The sequence below is a fragment of the Protomyctophum parallelum genome (genome assembly GCF_964188405.1).
Source record: "Protomyctophum parallelum genome assembly, chromosome: 13".
In the NCBI taxonomy this organism is placed as follows: Eukaryota; Metazoa; Chordata; class Actinopteri; order Myctophiformes; family Myctophidae; genus Protomyctophum; species Protomyctophum parallelum.
The window spans coordinates 1,798,892-1,815,948 of NC_139708.1; the positions used below are offsets into that span (position 1 = coordinate 1,798,892).

Here is a 17,057-nt window from a genome sequence, read left to right on the forward strand (position 1 = left end):
GGATATGTCTGGAAATGTGGCTTTTCAAAATAAGAGCTTGACTGGGAAAAATGCTGGCGTGAATTAGATCCAAACTTTTCAATAATATCTTGCACCACCCCTTACCCCTTATCCCTAAACTTATTTGCCATCTTTTACTATTTTAAAACATTTTGAAATAGTACAAATAGCTAATATCTACAAGCTAATAAAGCTATAACAACGTGCCGATGGGGTGGCGCCAAGATGGAGCCCCAAGTGTTAATATCAATTAGCACTTTAGCACTATAGCACAGCTGGGTTCTCAACGCTTTTGGCTGGGGACCCCCCCCACACATGTAAAGCCGTCTTTGGGTATTAAGAAAAGCGCTATATACAGTAAGTCCCAGATAGTATTATTATTATTGTGTACTATGTAAACTCTTCATTTCCATTTCCAGCCATTCAGTTGCAATATGTTTTTTTCTTTTTTTTAGTAAACTATTTGGGGACCCCCCAAAATAATTTGGCGACCCCCTTAGGGGTCGCGAACCATGGGTTGAGAACCCCTGGGCTATAGCAGACAGCAATTTACAGTAAGCACGGTAAACGCATGGTAATACACCAAGTTCCCCATAAGAATTCTTTCCCACAGACGTTTCAAAAAGTATTTATAGAAAGACCTTTTAAGCCTCGGACAAAGCCAACACGTTGATGTGACAAATCATGACAATAAACACATCGTTTTGGGCCAATACAATAATTGGAAAGAAGAAAAAAACACAGTTGTTAGTGTGCGTGCGTGCGTGGGCCGCAGATCCCCCCATGTAAAAAGCTGGACCACCCATTGATTTAGCAAAAAAAATACTGTTTATTTGACTATTTATGAATAAAATAAATACATGGATCATTTTATTTTTATTTATATATATATATATATATATATATATATATATATATATATTTTTTTTTTTTACCTGATTTGGTTGTCTTGCTTAATATGAATAAACATGACATGAAGTTCATGGAAGGATGTCATGCAGTTCATGCACATTGAAAGGAGGAGGAGGCCGGGTGTTGACAATAACAATAAAGGATTATGCTTTTGTTATCGAATGCTTCGTTGATATGCCTAATCTTCAAAATCTTCAAAAACAACAGGTACGTCAATCATGCCACAGGTATGGCACATACCACACGCAGGTATGGCATGAGTATGGCAAAACATTTTCCCCAGGGCCACTGTACAAGCTGTGTCACCAAAATGTCACCAGCCAAAATTCTCACATGTCACTCCTCCCCTTCTCCGCTCCCGGTCGCTGCCCGAGTACAAAACTCTGATGCAAAGCAACCAAAGGTATGGCACCGCCATATCTTGCAAGTAGTTCTCTGTCTGAAGCAGGGATTGGACCATATTTATATGCATATTATAGCGATAAGAGAGGCCTACACCACAGAGCTGAGCTGTTCTCGTAACAATACATTACATTTCAATGTCAGGTGTGAGATCTTCCAAATCCTAAAAAAAGTCTGAAAAACCCATGTTTCTATATGTCAGCGGTGCTCAACCTTTTTCATGTCAAGGACCCCCAGAATTATCTCTATTGGGCCACGGACCCCCATCTCAAAATATGTAGTTGGACCCCCTAGAAGCCAATATTTTAGTTTAAAATGTTCGCTCTGAAATCTATATTCAAAGATGTGCGCCAGATTTTCAAGACTTTTCAAAAATAGCAGACCTACAAGCTTGGTGCGCTATGAGCTTGTAGATCTGCTATTTTTCAATAGCTAAAGTATAATATTACACTTAAAACACTAAAAGGGGATCCCGCCCAAAATGGGTTAAGCTACACAGACTACTAGACGACATAGCAAGACCACACCTCTCTCTCTCTCTCTCTCTCTCTCTCTCTCTCTCTCTCTCTCTCTCTCTCTCTCCACCCACAGGGTATTGTTTATAGATTAGCATGTGCTGTGCTGATTCAGGTTGTTTTGTGCCCCTGGGATGCCATTAAAGGGATTTGACATTAAAAAAAAGGTTTTGGAATTGTTCTTGTTTTTTTTAGGTTTTCTAATCTAATCTAAAATGAACTTTTAACATTCAGTAGATTTTCTGTGATCTGGGGTTTTCTGGCTCAAACAGGTGCTCTGATTTGCCGGCAGTAAGTGACATCACTTACTGCAAATCCCATATATGTCAATGGGATTTGCCAGCAGATGTCACTGTTTCACTGTGTTGCCTGTTTTCATTGTAGCTCAAAAGGCCCAAACAAACCCAAAGAAAACTTCAGACCACAGAAAATCCACTGAATGTTCAAAGTTCAGGTTTTTGGGGTGTAATTGAGGTCATAAAACCTAAAAGAAAAAAGAAAAAGAAATGAAAATGAATGTCATAAAAGTTTAAACCAGAGGGTTTGTTTGTTCCCGGATGATCCCCAAATATGGACTTGTCTCAATTTACAATTTACAATTTAGGTATTTAACAGACGCTCTTAATCCAGAGATACTTACATTAAGCAAGAACAAAAAAGCATCATACATCACATAAAAAGCATTTATCATGAAACATGCGTAAGCTAAGAACGTAACAGTGGAATATCTATATAATGAAACTATACATATAAACTATACATACTATATATATAAACTTTATTACAGGCTCGTGGCCCACAAGGTAAGACAGATCACAAAAACGAGAATACAAATAAAACATAAATAAAAATACAGTACATTTACCCAGCCCCACAGGTTACCACTGTCAAGTTCCTCAACAGAGCCATGAAAGTAGTGAGTCCCAATGAACAGAAAAGCCCACTGGCTCTAGTGCTCCTTGGTTTTTTTAACAGTATACGAAGACAGTCATTATAGGCTACTTCCAGTTTGCGTAAGCTCTCCTTCTTGTACTTTACCCACAGTGGAGCTGTGTAGAGAGGTTCTAAGCTCTAAAGAGGTTTACCTTAACATCCGTAGTACAATGGTGAAATTATACTATGCTATACATATGTACTATGACGTGCTATGGCTACATACAATGCAATTATAGTGCTGTCTACATAAAATGCTATAAGTCTGTATCAAATGCTATCTAAGTCTACAGAAATGCTATCTAAGGGGTTAGGGTAAGTGCTATGGGCCATGATGGAGTCTGAAAAGGTGGGTTTTCAGACTACGGCGGAAGATTGGGAGCGTCTCACACCCAGTGTGATAAGAGAGACAGAAAGAAGGGAGGTGATACATTGATGCTAAACTGGTTATATGCTGACGACTTGGCCAGTGTTTTCTGCCTGTATACACTATGAGAATATTGGCCGATATATCAATATCAGATTTTTGTAAATATCCAATATTGGTATCGGTCAGGCTCCAAGATTCAGTTATAGTGTAACTATGATTCTTAGAGCCTGAAGGATACCGGACTTGATATTGGTTTCATGTTTCAGTCCACACCCTGCAGTGGCGTGCTCAGACATTTAAAGGGGCAGGTGCTCAAGTGAAAAAAGGGCACCTTGGGCAGTGTGTGGAACCGGCCGGTTGCCTTAATAGTGTGAGATTTACTGATTGATCAATTTTACCATGATATTTACAATGATTATTTACAATTATATTTATTTATGATGTATACAGGCAGAAAACACTGGCCAAGTCATCAGCATATAACCAGTTGAGCATCAATGTATCACCTCCCTCCCCCACACTCCCAATCTTCCGCCGTAGTCTGAAAACCCACCTTTTCAGACTCCATCACGGCCCATAGCACTTACCCTAACCCCTTAGATAGCATTTCTGTAGACTTAGATAGCATTTGATACAGATTTATAGCATGTTATGTAGACAGCACTATAATTGCATTGTATGTAGTCATAGCACGCCATAGTACATATGTATAGCATAGTATAATTTCCACTTTTTCTTTTAGTGTCTATCTGTGCACGCCACTGATCCACACTATCTGCATCAAGGCTAATGTTTTGCCTTGGTGAAAAAGTGCAAAATGAGGGAACAAAGTTGAACACCATGTACGTTATTAGTAAATGAGGCCTTTTACCCTCCGTCTCGCTGCTTCATTCCAGAACAAGGCTTCATCTGTTGAACGAGGGCGACGGGGAGCTGAGTCAAGACAGGAGCCGTTGGCGAACGTCACCTTCGAGGTCCTCTTTAGAATGAAGACCAAGTATGCCATCATCTTCATCTGCATCGTGGCCCTGGTCATCGTCGTAGAGGAGACCAACATCTTATGGAGGTGAGGGAGGTGACCTTCATATTATTCATAATAATAATAATACATTTTATTTGTAAGGCGCCTTTCAGGGCACTCAAGGTCGCCGTACAGATTAAAAACAGTACAAGAACACAGTTAAAAGCAGAAAGAAAAAAACCCAACTGAGATGCAGTGGAAGTTACGGATCCATTTGGTTCCAGTTGTACACTGTTGTAAACCTGTATTACACGGATTGGTTGAATGCTTGATTCTGATTGGTCAATCGCCAAATTCAGCGTTGTTTCTTGATAATGACCGCTCTGCTCCATAACAGACCGGCAGACACCTGCTGCTCCCTACCCCGCTCTGCTCCATAACAGACCGGCAGACACCTGCTGCTCCCTACCCCGCTCTGCTCCATAACAGACCGGCAGACACCTGCTGCTCCCTACCCAGCTCTGCTCCATAACAGACCGGCAGACACCTGCTGCTCCCTACCCCGCTCTGCTCCATAACAGACGGGCAGACACCTGCTGCTCCCTACCCCGCTCTGCTCTATAACAGACGGGCAGACACCTGCTGCTCCCTACCCCGCTCTGCTCCATAACAGACCGGCAGACACCTGCTGCTCCCTACCCCGCTCTGCTCCATAACAGACCGGCAGACATCTGCTGCACCCTACCCCACTCTGCTCCATAACAGACCGGCAGACATCTGCTGCTCCCTACCCCGCTCTGCTCCATAACAGACCGGCAGACATCTGCTGCACCCTACCCCACTCTGCTCCATAACAGACGGGCAGACACCTGCTGCTCCCTACCCAGCTCTGCTCTATAACAGACGGGCAGACACCTGCTGCTCCCTACCCCGCTCTGCTCCATAACAGACCGGCAGACACCTGCTGCTCCCTACCCCGCTCTGCTCCATAACAGACCGGCAGACATCTGCTGCACCCTACCCCACTCTGCTCCATAACAGACCGGCAGACATCTGCTGCTCCCTACCCCGCTCTGCTCCATAACAGACCGGCAGACACCTGCTGCTCCCTACCCCGCTCTGCTCTATAACAGACCGGCAGACACCTGCTGCTCCCTACCCCGCTCTGCTCCATAACAGACCGGCAGACACCTGCTGCTCCCTACCCCACTCTGCTCCATAACAGACCGGCAGACACCTGCTGCTCCCTGCTTGATTTACTGCAGTTTCCAAAATAACAGCCATGTAAACACACACACTATATCATTTACAGCTAAACATTGCTCTCAAAAATAAATTGTTTCTGAAAACATTTGAGCGAGAGATAGACGAAGCAGTAACCCGACAATGGATTCTATTTGATCAACTCACGTCCTTGTTTTCCGACTGTGCTGCAGCTGGGCAGGCGCCTTATGGGATACTTATGGAATACTTCCATTGCCGTAAGCAAGGAGATACCAGCATCAAACCACTCAACCCAACTACATTACACAAATCTATATCTCTGGTGTTGCTAAATCATGACTGTGCACATTTGTTATGCGCCTGAAGCCGTGTGTGCGCACAGGCACCCGTTAGGGGGAACATTGACTGTAACATCAATTAAATGCAATTCAATTTTGCAGGTGCAAAGAAATTACAAGACATGCAAGACATTCTTCAACCTATAATGCTTAAGCAAAGAAAGGCCATTTAAATCTAACAAAATAAAGTATGAATGGGTGAGATGTTAAGGCCCCACGTGTACTCCAGTTTTAGGTGATAAGGTGAAACTACAACATGACATCACGCCGGGGTGATAAGCGACTCACCGCTCACCCAGACACGACTCTCTGGTTTCACTCACCACCGTTTCGGTGGTCATCTTATCACCTAGAACTGGAGTATGCGTGGGCCTTTAGATTTGATGTAGTGAGTCCTCACAGGGATGAAGATAAGACGGTGGAGTACTGTATTGTACACTGTGCTGTAGCTATGCTGAGGCGTTTGTACGCTGCATACGTTTATATGAAATGTGAGCTAATAAATCCAACATGTCTCATAAGGGTCTCTGATGAGCTGCTCCAGAGACTGACTCCACATCAGACGCCACAGACCCAGCAGGGTCTGCCCTCCGAGGAGCCAGAGGAGGAGGAGGAGGAGGACATCATGGACGCCAACAGCCACAGTGGAGGCCACAAGAACATCCTAATCTTCGCCATGACCAGGACAGGTTCCTCGTTTGTGGGGGAGTTCTTCAACCAGCACGGCGACAATATGTTCTATCTGTACGAACCCCTGTGGCACGTAGATTCCATACTGAAGGACACCAAGGCCACCACCAACGGGTCGGTGTTGGCAGGGATCCACAAGGACGTTCTCCGGGGACTGTTCCTGTGCGACTTCACCCCTCTGGAAAAGTTCATTTCTCCGCGGCCTCGGAACCATGTGACGCCCGTACTGTTCCGTAGAGAGTCCAGTGCATCTCTCTGTAAAAAGCCTGTCTGCACTCCAGCGGTCAAGGATGTGTGGTATTGCAGATTTTGATAACTTACTTACTTATTGATAACTTACTGATAAGTAGAGCCAGTATGTGGGCCAGTTGTGTAGAACAGGTTTGGTCTGTTATAGTGTTGATTTTCACAGCAGATTTTAATCATAGAATAAATAAAATGAGTATGCAACCTTCTGGAAACCCGCGACTATATTTATCCAGAGAGTCTTTTGTTTTGTCTCCACACTAACCCTGGAAATCCCGGAATAACTTCTACTTGCAAAAAAACTATTTCAACTTTACTACTATTACATTTGGGGGATATCTTTCACAATAATGAATAAAACATGTTCTAGAATTCTAATGATCACAAAAAACATATATTACAGTTATTTTACTTACTTTTATTAGGGTTAAAGGTCATAGGTTAAACATTGTTCAAAATTGTACAGAGTCCAGAGATTTTTAATTTGTGTGAATTTCAGCCTCTGTGGGGGGTATTGACCAATATCATGACCAATGGCATTGCAATGAACACCAATGATGAAGTTTAGGTGAAAAAATAACATTTTCTTTTTTTTGTATTAATTAATTAATTAATTAATTAATTAATTAGAATATGTTGTAGTATTGCAACGCTGGGTGTTACAGGGCTAAGCTAAATATGTCCCTCTCTTTGCCCAGGAACCAGTGTAATACGCAAAGCTGCGGGCCTCTCAACCTGGCCCTGGCGTCCCAATCCTGCCTCACTAAAGAGCACCGCGCCATCAAGACCGTCCGCCTGCAGCGGCTGGACAGCCTGCGTCCCTTGGTGGAAGACCCTCGTCTGGACCTGAGGGTCATCCAGCTGGTGCGAGACCCCCGGGCCATCCTGGCGTCCCGCATGGTGGCCTTCCCCGACGCCTTCCGGACGTGGAGCACGTGGGCGCGGCAGGGCAAGGTGCCCGAGGACGACGAGCATGCGAAGTGGCTGAAGGGGGAATGTGACAGCGCCCGCATGTCGGCCATGGTGGGTCTGAGGCGCCCTCGCTGGCTACGGCGACGCTACATGCTGCTGCGCTACGAGGACGTCACCCGCTACCCCATGCAGAAGGCAGAGGAGATTTACAGCTTCGCGGGGATACCGTTCAGTTGGCAGGCCAGGGAGTGGATTCGGAGGAACACGCACACCACGCTGGCGAACATAGATCCTTTCTCCACCATGAGGAACTCCTTGGAGCAGGCGGACAAGTGGAGGTTTAGCCTGCCGTACGAGCTGGCCCAGGTCGTTCAGATGCTGTGCGGGCCGACCATGGAACTGTTTGGGTACAGCCTTGTGGACGATGAGAAGACGTTGGTCAATAGGTCCGTCAGCCTGCTTGACCCGTTGTACCTGATGTAGCAAATATTGTGCTTTTAATTGTTGCAGGGGGACTGCCCTGACTGAAGTTAGGGTTAGCGACCTACGTGGCTGGTTAAGACCGAGGTTAGGGTTAGCGACCTACGTGGCTGGTTAAGACCGAGGTTAGGGTTATGGTTTGGGATAGTGTTAGTAATCTGTCGGACTAACAGGAGATCGGAACAATGACATGACAGGTGGATTGGTGGCCAAAATAAACCGTTTCCACACCCAAACTAAAATGGTAGATAGATAGATAGATAGATAGATAGATAGATAGATAGATAGATAGATAGATAGATAGATAGATAGATAGATAGATGCTGGCCACAGTGATCTGCCCCATGCTGCACAGTGGGAAGTCATAGGGGTTGGTGGTGATCAGACACATTTCTGAAAAGAGATTTGAAGGAGGGCGCTAAAATATTAAAGTCTAACTCATGTTGATTAGGTGATGTAGCCTAATGGTGATGTCTGATGTGAAAACAAACGGTGCCAACACAAACATTACATTCTCTTTATTGTTAATGGCATTTAATGTTGTGTTAGGGACAGTATGATGTAAATTTTCCCTTCATTGTCAATGGCATTTTTAAAACCAACGTTGAACTAAAAAGATAATTTGAATGTTCTAGGGTTAATGAATGTAATCACTGGTATTAATCAGTATAACATGAATCATTAAAGATGGAGTGCCACAATTTTTTTCCACCCTAAAACATGATCATCAGGTATTATTACAATATAAGGGGGAAAAACTTTTTCCAAAAAGTGTACAGTATTTGTTAAAATCATGCTTTTATGTGGACACGCCCACCAGTTCATTAAGTATGCCTGGTTAGCCTGGTGGGTGGTGATGGGTGGTGATCCACCTGAACTGAAGCCACACCCACAGCTGTAGTTGTATGATAAAGGGGGAGGGGTTAGGGGAGGGGCTGATAGTGTGGTGTCACTATATTACTGTTTACTTCATTGGCCCGTTTGACTGTCAAGGGTTCAGCCTCCAGGAAGAAACCCTAAATACAAAGTTAATACACCATTGCACATAAAAACAACTCCAGTCTGTCTAATTAAGTACTGTCACCTCATAGACACATGAAAAACTGGAAAAATACAAAAATTGTGGCACTCCATCTTTAATGCATCAATAGTCCATATTTTCAACCTACCAACAATAGCAGGTTTGTGTCCGGTAATCATCTGGTAGAAGATATGATATCCTCTCTCAGCGGGGAGCTGGAAGGTCACTCTGGACTTCTCCAGCAAATCTACAATACATGGATTCCATTTCCACTGACATCCACATTTAAAAAACATCCTGACAGTTTTCTGAAATACCTCATGTTTCTATATCAACTCAATATTTCATGTCAAAGACCCCAGAAACTATATAATTGGCCGCCAACCCCCCCCCCCCCCCCCCCATCTGAAAATATGTTGTTCCAGGGACCTCCCACACCCACAACACCAGAGGGAGTGCAACAAACCATGTACAACCCAGATTCGGCACAAACAAGGGACTAAATTATTTTCGCTCCTATGCCACCAAAATGTGGAACGCCCTACCAACAGTCATTAAGACATGTGAATCCCTTGACTCCTTCAAAACCGCTCTCAAAGGGCACCTACGGATGGCTGCAATTCGAAACTGGCCTCTGTAAAATCTGAATCCCCCCCCCCCACCCCATTTCCCATCACTGTATATTGTATCTTTTCCCTTTTTGCTTCCTATATGATGAATTCCTGTTCTGTTCTTTAGCTACATAGAAGTGTCTATTTGTATGTCTCTAAATGTTTTGATGAATTGAACAATGTGGACCCTGTTGTAAACAAGTGTAATGCTTAATTGGGTCATCCACTCACAGTTAACAGTCTTTGTATTGAGTTTGTGCTTAAAATGTACTGTAAATTCTACAAACTGTTAATAAATATTTCAATCAATCAATCAATCAATAGTCCTACATACTTAAACCCCATTCAAACCTAGTTCAACTTACGGTGGACATGTTTTCCTGATGAATTGAATACCCATGCAGGACCTGAATGAAAACAAGGACGTTTTTCGGTGATAATCTGTGTTTAGAAAATAATGTGTTTGACTGTAGGCTGTAGTCTGTAGCCTATACTGTTTACAGTAAAAATAATGTGTTTGACTGTAGTCTGTAGCCTATACTGTTTCATTAGACATTATTAAAATAATGTGTTTGACTGTAGGCTGTAGTCTGTAGCCTATACTGTTTCATTAGACATTATTAAAATAATGTGTTTGACTGTAGGCTGTAGTCTGTAGCCTATACTGTTTCATTAGACATTATTAAAATAATGTGTTTGACTGTAGGCTGTAGTCTGTAGCCTATACTGTTTCATTAGACATTATTAATGTGTTTGACTGTAGGCTGTAGTCTGTAGCCTATACTGTTTCATTAGACATTATTAAAATAATGTGTTTGACTGTAGGCTGTAGTCTGTAGCCTATACTGTTTACAGTAAAATAATGTGTTTGACTGTAGGCTGTAGTCTGTAGCCTATACTGTTTACAGTAACATAATGTGTTTGACTGTAGTCTGTAGCCTATACTGTTTCATTAGACATTATTAAAATAATGTGTTTGACTGTAGGCTGTAGTCTGTAGCCTATACTGTTTCATTAGACATTATTCCGTCTAATTAAATAAAGTAATAAATCAATACTTTTAAGTACTTTAAAGTTGAATAGTTTCAAAAGTGATCCAAAATGTAAGCAATGAAATTCATAATATATAGGCCTACCTCAATATTTTAAAGTTGAAATGGAGCCTGTAAATAAAAGCATGCTGAAGTAACATGATTGCAAACAAGTGAAAGAAAACAGGCTGGATTTCTTTTTACCTTTTGAATGGAGTTTAAAAGTGAAAGTACAATTGATGGCAGTGCCATCTGGTGGCGAACTATTGTGTTTTCTTGTCCTGCATCAGGCTGGACCTCAAAGTAGTGTCCAGGGACCCCTTGGTGCTCATGAGGGGGTTCCATGAGGGCCCCAGCTAAATTAGTTTAACCACTTATACATTGAAAATAGCCAATCTAACTAGATCACAATGCCTTGTGTCGCGACGGGTTGTGAGCTTATTATTTTACTTGAGACATTAATACTACTGGTCTACCACTAGGGCTGGAAATGTCATATCTCTGTATTTATGACAAATATTGCATAAATATCTTTAAAAATAAATATACGGTATAGGCTATACAATATTACCGTTAACATTTTATATTCTCAATTTTAAGCGGGCACAGGCTAAACCAGAGGGAGGTTGCTGGCTTTACAAGTGGACGATATATATCGACAATATATTTCGAGTCCCGGGCGAAACTAGTACTTGCGCGCTCTGCTTGCGCAAGTAAATAGACAATATATCGATATATCGCGATACCTTTGCCTTTTTGCGATACTGTCTAATATTGCACATGTTCATACCTCAATAACGATACGATAACGATATTTTGTGCAGCCTTAGCTGCCTGGTCAGTGTGGCCATCAGAAATTATTCAACAATTAATCAATACAAATATTTTTAATTAGATGTGGAATTTAATGACAAAATGTAATCTTTTATGACACTGATAATTTGCAATATATATATATATATATATATATATATATATATATATAGAACAGTATAGAAAATAGCATAAGCACAAAACAAATCGCATTGGTTACTTTTTGCAATGCAACACGCCAACACCCTATATGAGGTAGTAAGTATTATTGACTTTATTCCACTATATGTCTGTTATGTGAACATAAAATCATGACTACTATGAGGTATAAACATACTGCATGTCATCATTAAAAGACATTCATATTGGTTATAAGGGTTTTTCCTGTTCATTCTAATCATCTATGCTATAGCTATACATTGTGCCTTAATAGGTCAAATGGAAACGTTCAGTTCCTTGCAGCTTCCAGAGGGAGGTCTCCTTGTCGGGGGCTCTGTTCGCTGTGAGACGGTCTGTCTTCAGGGGGGGCACACATGCTCTCCCTCAACCACGTACCAGGCCTCATTGTGCCTGTCCACAAGCTTCATGGGACTATGATGAAGAAGAGAAGAGAGAGAGAGATGAGTTAGAGATTACAGCACAGGTTCCCAAACACTGGGTCGGGGGCGTGTACAGGTTTTTCTGGATCCCTTAATTTGTTTTGTTTCCTACATTAAAAAAACAGAAAGAAAAAGCTAATATCTTCATGATTTAGTCCTGTAGGCCAAAATGTCCATTTGTGTGCTGGTCCTTTTCTAATTAACTATGATGAAGAGCCACAGCACGCACGCACGCGCACACACATCAAATAGTTTTCTGAAAAACGTATGTTATAACGTTGTTATAACAGTTATATAACAGTTATATAACAGTTATATAACGTAGTTATAACAGTGCTGCTCAAACCATTTCATGCCAAGGACGCCCAAAATCATATTTACTGACTGGGGCGGATCCCCATCTCAAATAATTTTGTTCCTGGGACCCCCAAGAGCAACGATTTGAGTTAAAAATATTTGCTTTAAAAAAAGATTTGCAAATCTTAACGATTTTTCAAAAATAGCAGATCTGCAAAGCTCATAATGAGACAGCAATAACTGAGAGAAAAAAAGTGTAGTTGTGGTTTTCAAACCTGTCATATCCCACGGCGTAGCGGAATTCACTGTTGTATGTTGCCCCAGCTTCATTGAGATATCGCCGAAGATACATGAACTCAAACCAGTTCTTGAATGAGCTCATCCATCCATCAAACGACATGACGTACACCTTCATATCTGGCATGTCCGTGAAGTACACCTACAAGGGAAGGGACTTCTGATTTAATCCTCAAGGCCTTAATAAATACATTATTAATATTATCCTTAATGTTGACCGGTGTCCTCCCAGGGGGTCCATACTTGGTCTCCTCCTTTTTGTCCCTCTACAGTGTAGAGTCAGCACTGTAGAGGAACAAATTAGAGTCTAGGCTACACGATGTGTTGTGAGCTTATAGATTGGCTATTTAGAATTTTCTACAAATGATTGGATATTGTGATATTCACAGGAACACTATAGGATTCAAGTGATTAATCACTTGGACATATAAACTCTCTCTCTCTCTGAGAGCCTACCTTTTCATCAGTAGGTTTGGGGGGGTAGGCCTGATGTTCTGATGGGAGCAAGAAGCTCATGGTGTAGACATTGGAATTCCAAGATTCTTTTTGCTTTTTGATAATCACGGGAGTTGTCATGTCAATATTTGCACCTGTAGGTTACATACGTGCATGTCAGCAAGAGATGACACGAGTGATTCCAACTGCCGTCTAAATGTAACGCACGTGTCGCAAGAACACACGCACACACACACACACACACACACACACACACACACACACACACGCACACGCACGCACACACATGGTACACAAACTGTACGCACTCTGCGCATTTGAGCCAGTGATGTATTTGAATAATCTATGGAAGGCAGTGATTGTTGCCGCTTCCATGAACAAGCCTGATTCATTTGTTGAAACCCATTTCAGAGAACTGTAGTATCTGACCTGTTAACACAGAATCAAAGAAACACAAATCAACATTGTGTGAGCTTTCTGAAGGTTACAACTCAAATGTCTAAAACGCCAAAGTCATTCACACTCACCTCGTAATTTTCATTCTCAGATTCATCACAAAGCCGATCATAAAGAAGACATTCCTTGGTCTCAGTGCAGACAGTTGACTCAGAGGAGGGCCTGCTCATTTAAAGAAGAAACCTTTTATGTTAATACTATAGACACCAACCCAGCAGCTCATTTTTCAAAATGAAAATAAATGTCATTTGGTATGATATTTGAATAGAAAGTCTGTGTAGTAGGCTTATTTGATTTGTATCTTCACTTTCACATTCAGTCACAATAACACAGTCATTTCTTGTCACTAATGAACGGTTTTGAGTGTAACCCTAACCACAAAAGAACAGTAAGTTGGCCCGGACGGCTGGCGTAACCCGCCCTGGCACCTATAGACCTGACAGCAGGTCGCGGATTCGACACCCGATCCAGACGACCTTTGCTGCATGTCATTCCCCATCTCTCTCTCCCCATTTCCTGTCAGACTATTGTATCTATCAATAAAGGCAGAAATAAGCCAAAAAGAATATCTTAAAAAATAACAGTGAATTGATGAGCTCCCTACTATACTAGCAAGACTAAAACCAACAATAATGCAATATTAATACATACATATTACAAGGTTCCTTGAATGCAAAAAAGGGGGGGGGGGGGGGGGGGAGTAAATGTTTAATACATCTATAGTTGTGCATAATATAAGAAAGGCACTAACTGTAGTAATGCATAGGCTACAGGTCTTGCTATGTTTTTCAAACTAGTGTTTGGAATAATAACAATGTCTGCTTCCATTCCAATAACACATTATTTCACTCATTATACAAGCAAAGCAACTACAGTATTTGCAACTGTTGTCGTGTAATATCAATTATGTTTTCTCACCCCAATCTCGCATCAGCTGTCAACACCAGTAGCAAACCCACTAGTCCTGGAATCAAAATCCTGACACACACACACACACACACACACACACACACACACACACACACACACACAGATTATTATCATGCCACTTTCGCAGTATTATTTTTCTACCAAGACAACCACATGAAAGTGTACTTACATTGTGACAAATACTGTTGTGCTGTGTCTGTTCAGAGAGGTTTCTTTTGGCCATGCAGTGGCGGCAAACTATTTATGAACACAAGTTATGAAAGGGACACAGGCCACTCCCTACACTCTCAACTGTACTCACGTGTCAAAGCTGACAATATTATTGTCTGCACGTGAAGGGGGGGGGGGGGGGGGGGGGGGGTGGTTTGGTGCTTTTGCATCAAACATTATTTTAATATATACATTATAATGAGAACATATACCTAATTATTTTACTGTTCAATGACATGGGCCAAGTAATCGTGGAAGATCTTGCTCCGTTAGCATAAGACATCCAATGTACTACATTTCTGATGTGAAATGGCACGATAGACGACCCCCCCCCCCCCCCCCCCCACCCCAAAGAAAAAGACCACCCAAAACATCTGCGTGCCCTTATGTGAGGTTTGACCACCTGCCCCCTCCTCAGTGCTCTCTGCACGGGCCAACATGTTGTTACAACTTTGTTAATTCCACTTAGGGTCAATTTGTTTCTCTTATATGCTGTACAATCCCAAGTGTCAATTACGCAATGAAAACCTTAGTCTTTAGTTTGCATGCAGAGAAACAGGTCTGATTACTGTGGGCGCCACTGAGCTACGATAGGCAGGAGGAGACACAGCAAGTTTTGCCTACACAGGCATTTATTGAGGAATGGACAACTTCAATGTAGCACACAGTTGATCACAAGGGGCACGAATGAACGTGCAACTTGGGTTCTTCCTTTGTCAGGGCAAAACAGTCAATAATCAAACAGTCAATTTCCTCCTGTCGGGACAGTGTCCCTCTCACTGTCTCCTGTCGGGACAGTGTCCCTCTCACTGTCACTGTCTCCTGTCGGGACAGTGTCCCTCTCACTGTCACTGTCTCCTGTCGGGACAGTGTCCCTCTCACTGTCTCCTGTCGGGACAGTGTCCCTCTCACTGTCACTGTCTCCTGTCGGGACAGTGTCCCTCTCACTGTCTCCTGTCGGGACAGTGTCCCTCTCACTGTCCCATTCCTTCCTCCAGGAGTGTTATTTCCACATGGGTTACTCTTCAGGATTCATCCATCCCGGGGTTGCCGGTGTATGAGAAACACTATTAGTTCTGAGTCTGAACAAGTGGCAAAAATGTGTGTGGAGACCTACCGCCAGATTGCCACATCAGTGCCCCCTCCGTGAGTCAGTGGAGAATGAGACGGAGCGCTCATCTGTGCCCTACCTTTCAAACATTCTGTGCGTGTTGCGTAATCGCTCTGATTGAGTATGGGCAGATACTTGTGGTCGATCGCGTGACACAGGCCCACTGTCACGCGACATCCCACAATACATGTGTCAAAACTTGTAGAACAAGTTAGATTATAGATTATGTTTCTGGCATGAAAGTATTTTCTCTCAAACGATTCTTATATCTGTATGAATCTTAAAAAGTAAAATTGTGAAGTTTGAGCTTGGACAACTCGGAGCTCATTCAATCCAGGAATGATCATTCATTTAGCACTCTAATGGGATATATACGTTAATCAATTCGAATATTGTCAGAGTATACTATATAGACCCATCTAAGAAATCTCACTGCAGCACCACTTTCAATGTTGCAGTGCTTAAACCTTGAGTCCCTTTGTTCTGTTATTCCCTTTATCAGGTATAAATATCATCTGAATTCCAAAAGCCTGTTATTCACAATACCAAATGTTTCTTGCTAGGGGCTTAAAATAAATAAATAATATATGTCTGTGTGTGAGAGGTACTGTATAAGAGGTACAGTTTGTATATGAGGAGCCCCTATAGAACCAAAGGTGTTAGAAAGAAAACAAGACTAACCCGAAATGCTGCATGCCAGAATGCAGGAGAGGTTTTTGCTTGAAATTGAATTGCACCACAGCTACCTTCATGCATAAGAGTATGTCTTCATGTTTTTGCTGAGTCACACCCATTTGATCGCAATAAAATAAACGGGCTATTGATTATTGGATTTTTTTATTTATCTACTTCTTCTATTCTACTTCTATCTACTTCAATTATAGGATATTGTTTTTTTACTGTGTGTACCTGTAATGCTAGAGGTTTCATGCATGAACAAAACACCATGCTTATTGTATGGTGACACGCACATGATGAGAAAATGCCAATTTCCCACGTATTAGATTCCACCACATTGTACTGACTGAACGAGCCAGCCTCGTGACATCCTTAGTCCACCATAAACAAAAGAAGCATCAGAGAATTCCTTGAGTTGTTTGCTCTTTGTAATATGATAGATGCTTTAACAGCATAAGGACTTCTATTCATGATTAAGATAATCATCAAAGTCACACCCTCTGGTACAATCGAGGCTGCAAAAAAACAAAGAATATAAAGCTGCCCCTTCCATACACTTGTTGG

General features: G+C 42.2%; 2 protein-coding genes across 3 annotated transcripts; one reads left to right on the plus strand and one right to left on the minus strand.

Annotated features, from left to right (window-relative positions):
- Positions 1 to 1,130: 1,130 nt before the first annotated feature.
- On the plus strand, positions 1,131 to 7,986 carry LOC310869631 (carbohydrate sulfotransferase 3-like; the record flags this gene model as incomplete). Its single annotated transcript, XM_083780459.1, has 4 exons — positions 1,131 to 1,139; positions 4,029 to 4,198; positions 6,178 to 6,642; positions 7,290 to 7,986. 4 exons carry the CDS (start codon positions 1,131 to 1,133, stop codon positions 7,984 to 7,986), a joined length of 1,341 nt encoding a protein of 446 aa, XP_083636585.1.
- Positions 7,987 to 11,514: 3,528 nt separating this feature from the next.
- Positions 11,515 to 15,906, minus strand: soul5 (heme-binding protein soul5). Of its 2 annotated transcripts, none has more exons than XM_083779916.1 (7): positions 15,822 to 15,906; positions 14,483 to 14,542; positions 13,636 to 13,726; positions 13,417 to 13,537; positions 13,109 to 13,242; positions 12,631 to 12,794; positions 11,515 to 12,050 (listed from the first exon to the last, which is right to left on the minus strand). In XM_083779916.1, the coding sequence occupies exons 1-7, from the start codon at positions 15,881 to 15,883 to the stop codon at positions 11,978 to 11,980; spliced, it is 705 nt and encodes a 234-aa protein (XP_083636042.1). In that variant the 5' UTR covers positions 15,884 to 15,906; the 3' UTR covers positions 11,515 to 11,977. The 2 variants fall into 2 exon arrangements, with proteins under 2 accessions (XP_083636042.1, XP_083636043.1); XM_083779917.1 differs by lacking the exon at positions 15,822 to 15,906 and adding an exon at positions 14,664 to 14,779.
- Positions 15,907 to 17,057: the final 1,151 nt, after the last annotated feature.

Excerpts from the sequence above, each read along its gene's own strand:
- soul5 (XM_083779916.1), bottom strand. The coding sequence starts at position 15,883 with ATGAGCGCTCCGTCTCATTCTCCACTGACTCACGGAGGGGGCACTGAT. Across the intron at positions 13,538-13,635 it reads CTGAGAATGAAAATTACGAG|GTCAGATACTACAGTTCTCT; the intron begins GTGAGTGTGAAT and ends CTGTGTTAACAG. Across the intron at positions 12,795-13,108 it reads CCAAACCTACTGATGAAAAG|GTGTACTTCACGGACATGCC; the intron begins GTAGGCTCTCAG and ends CTTCCCTTGTAG.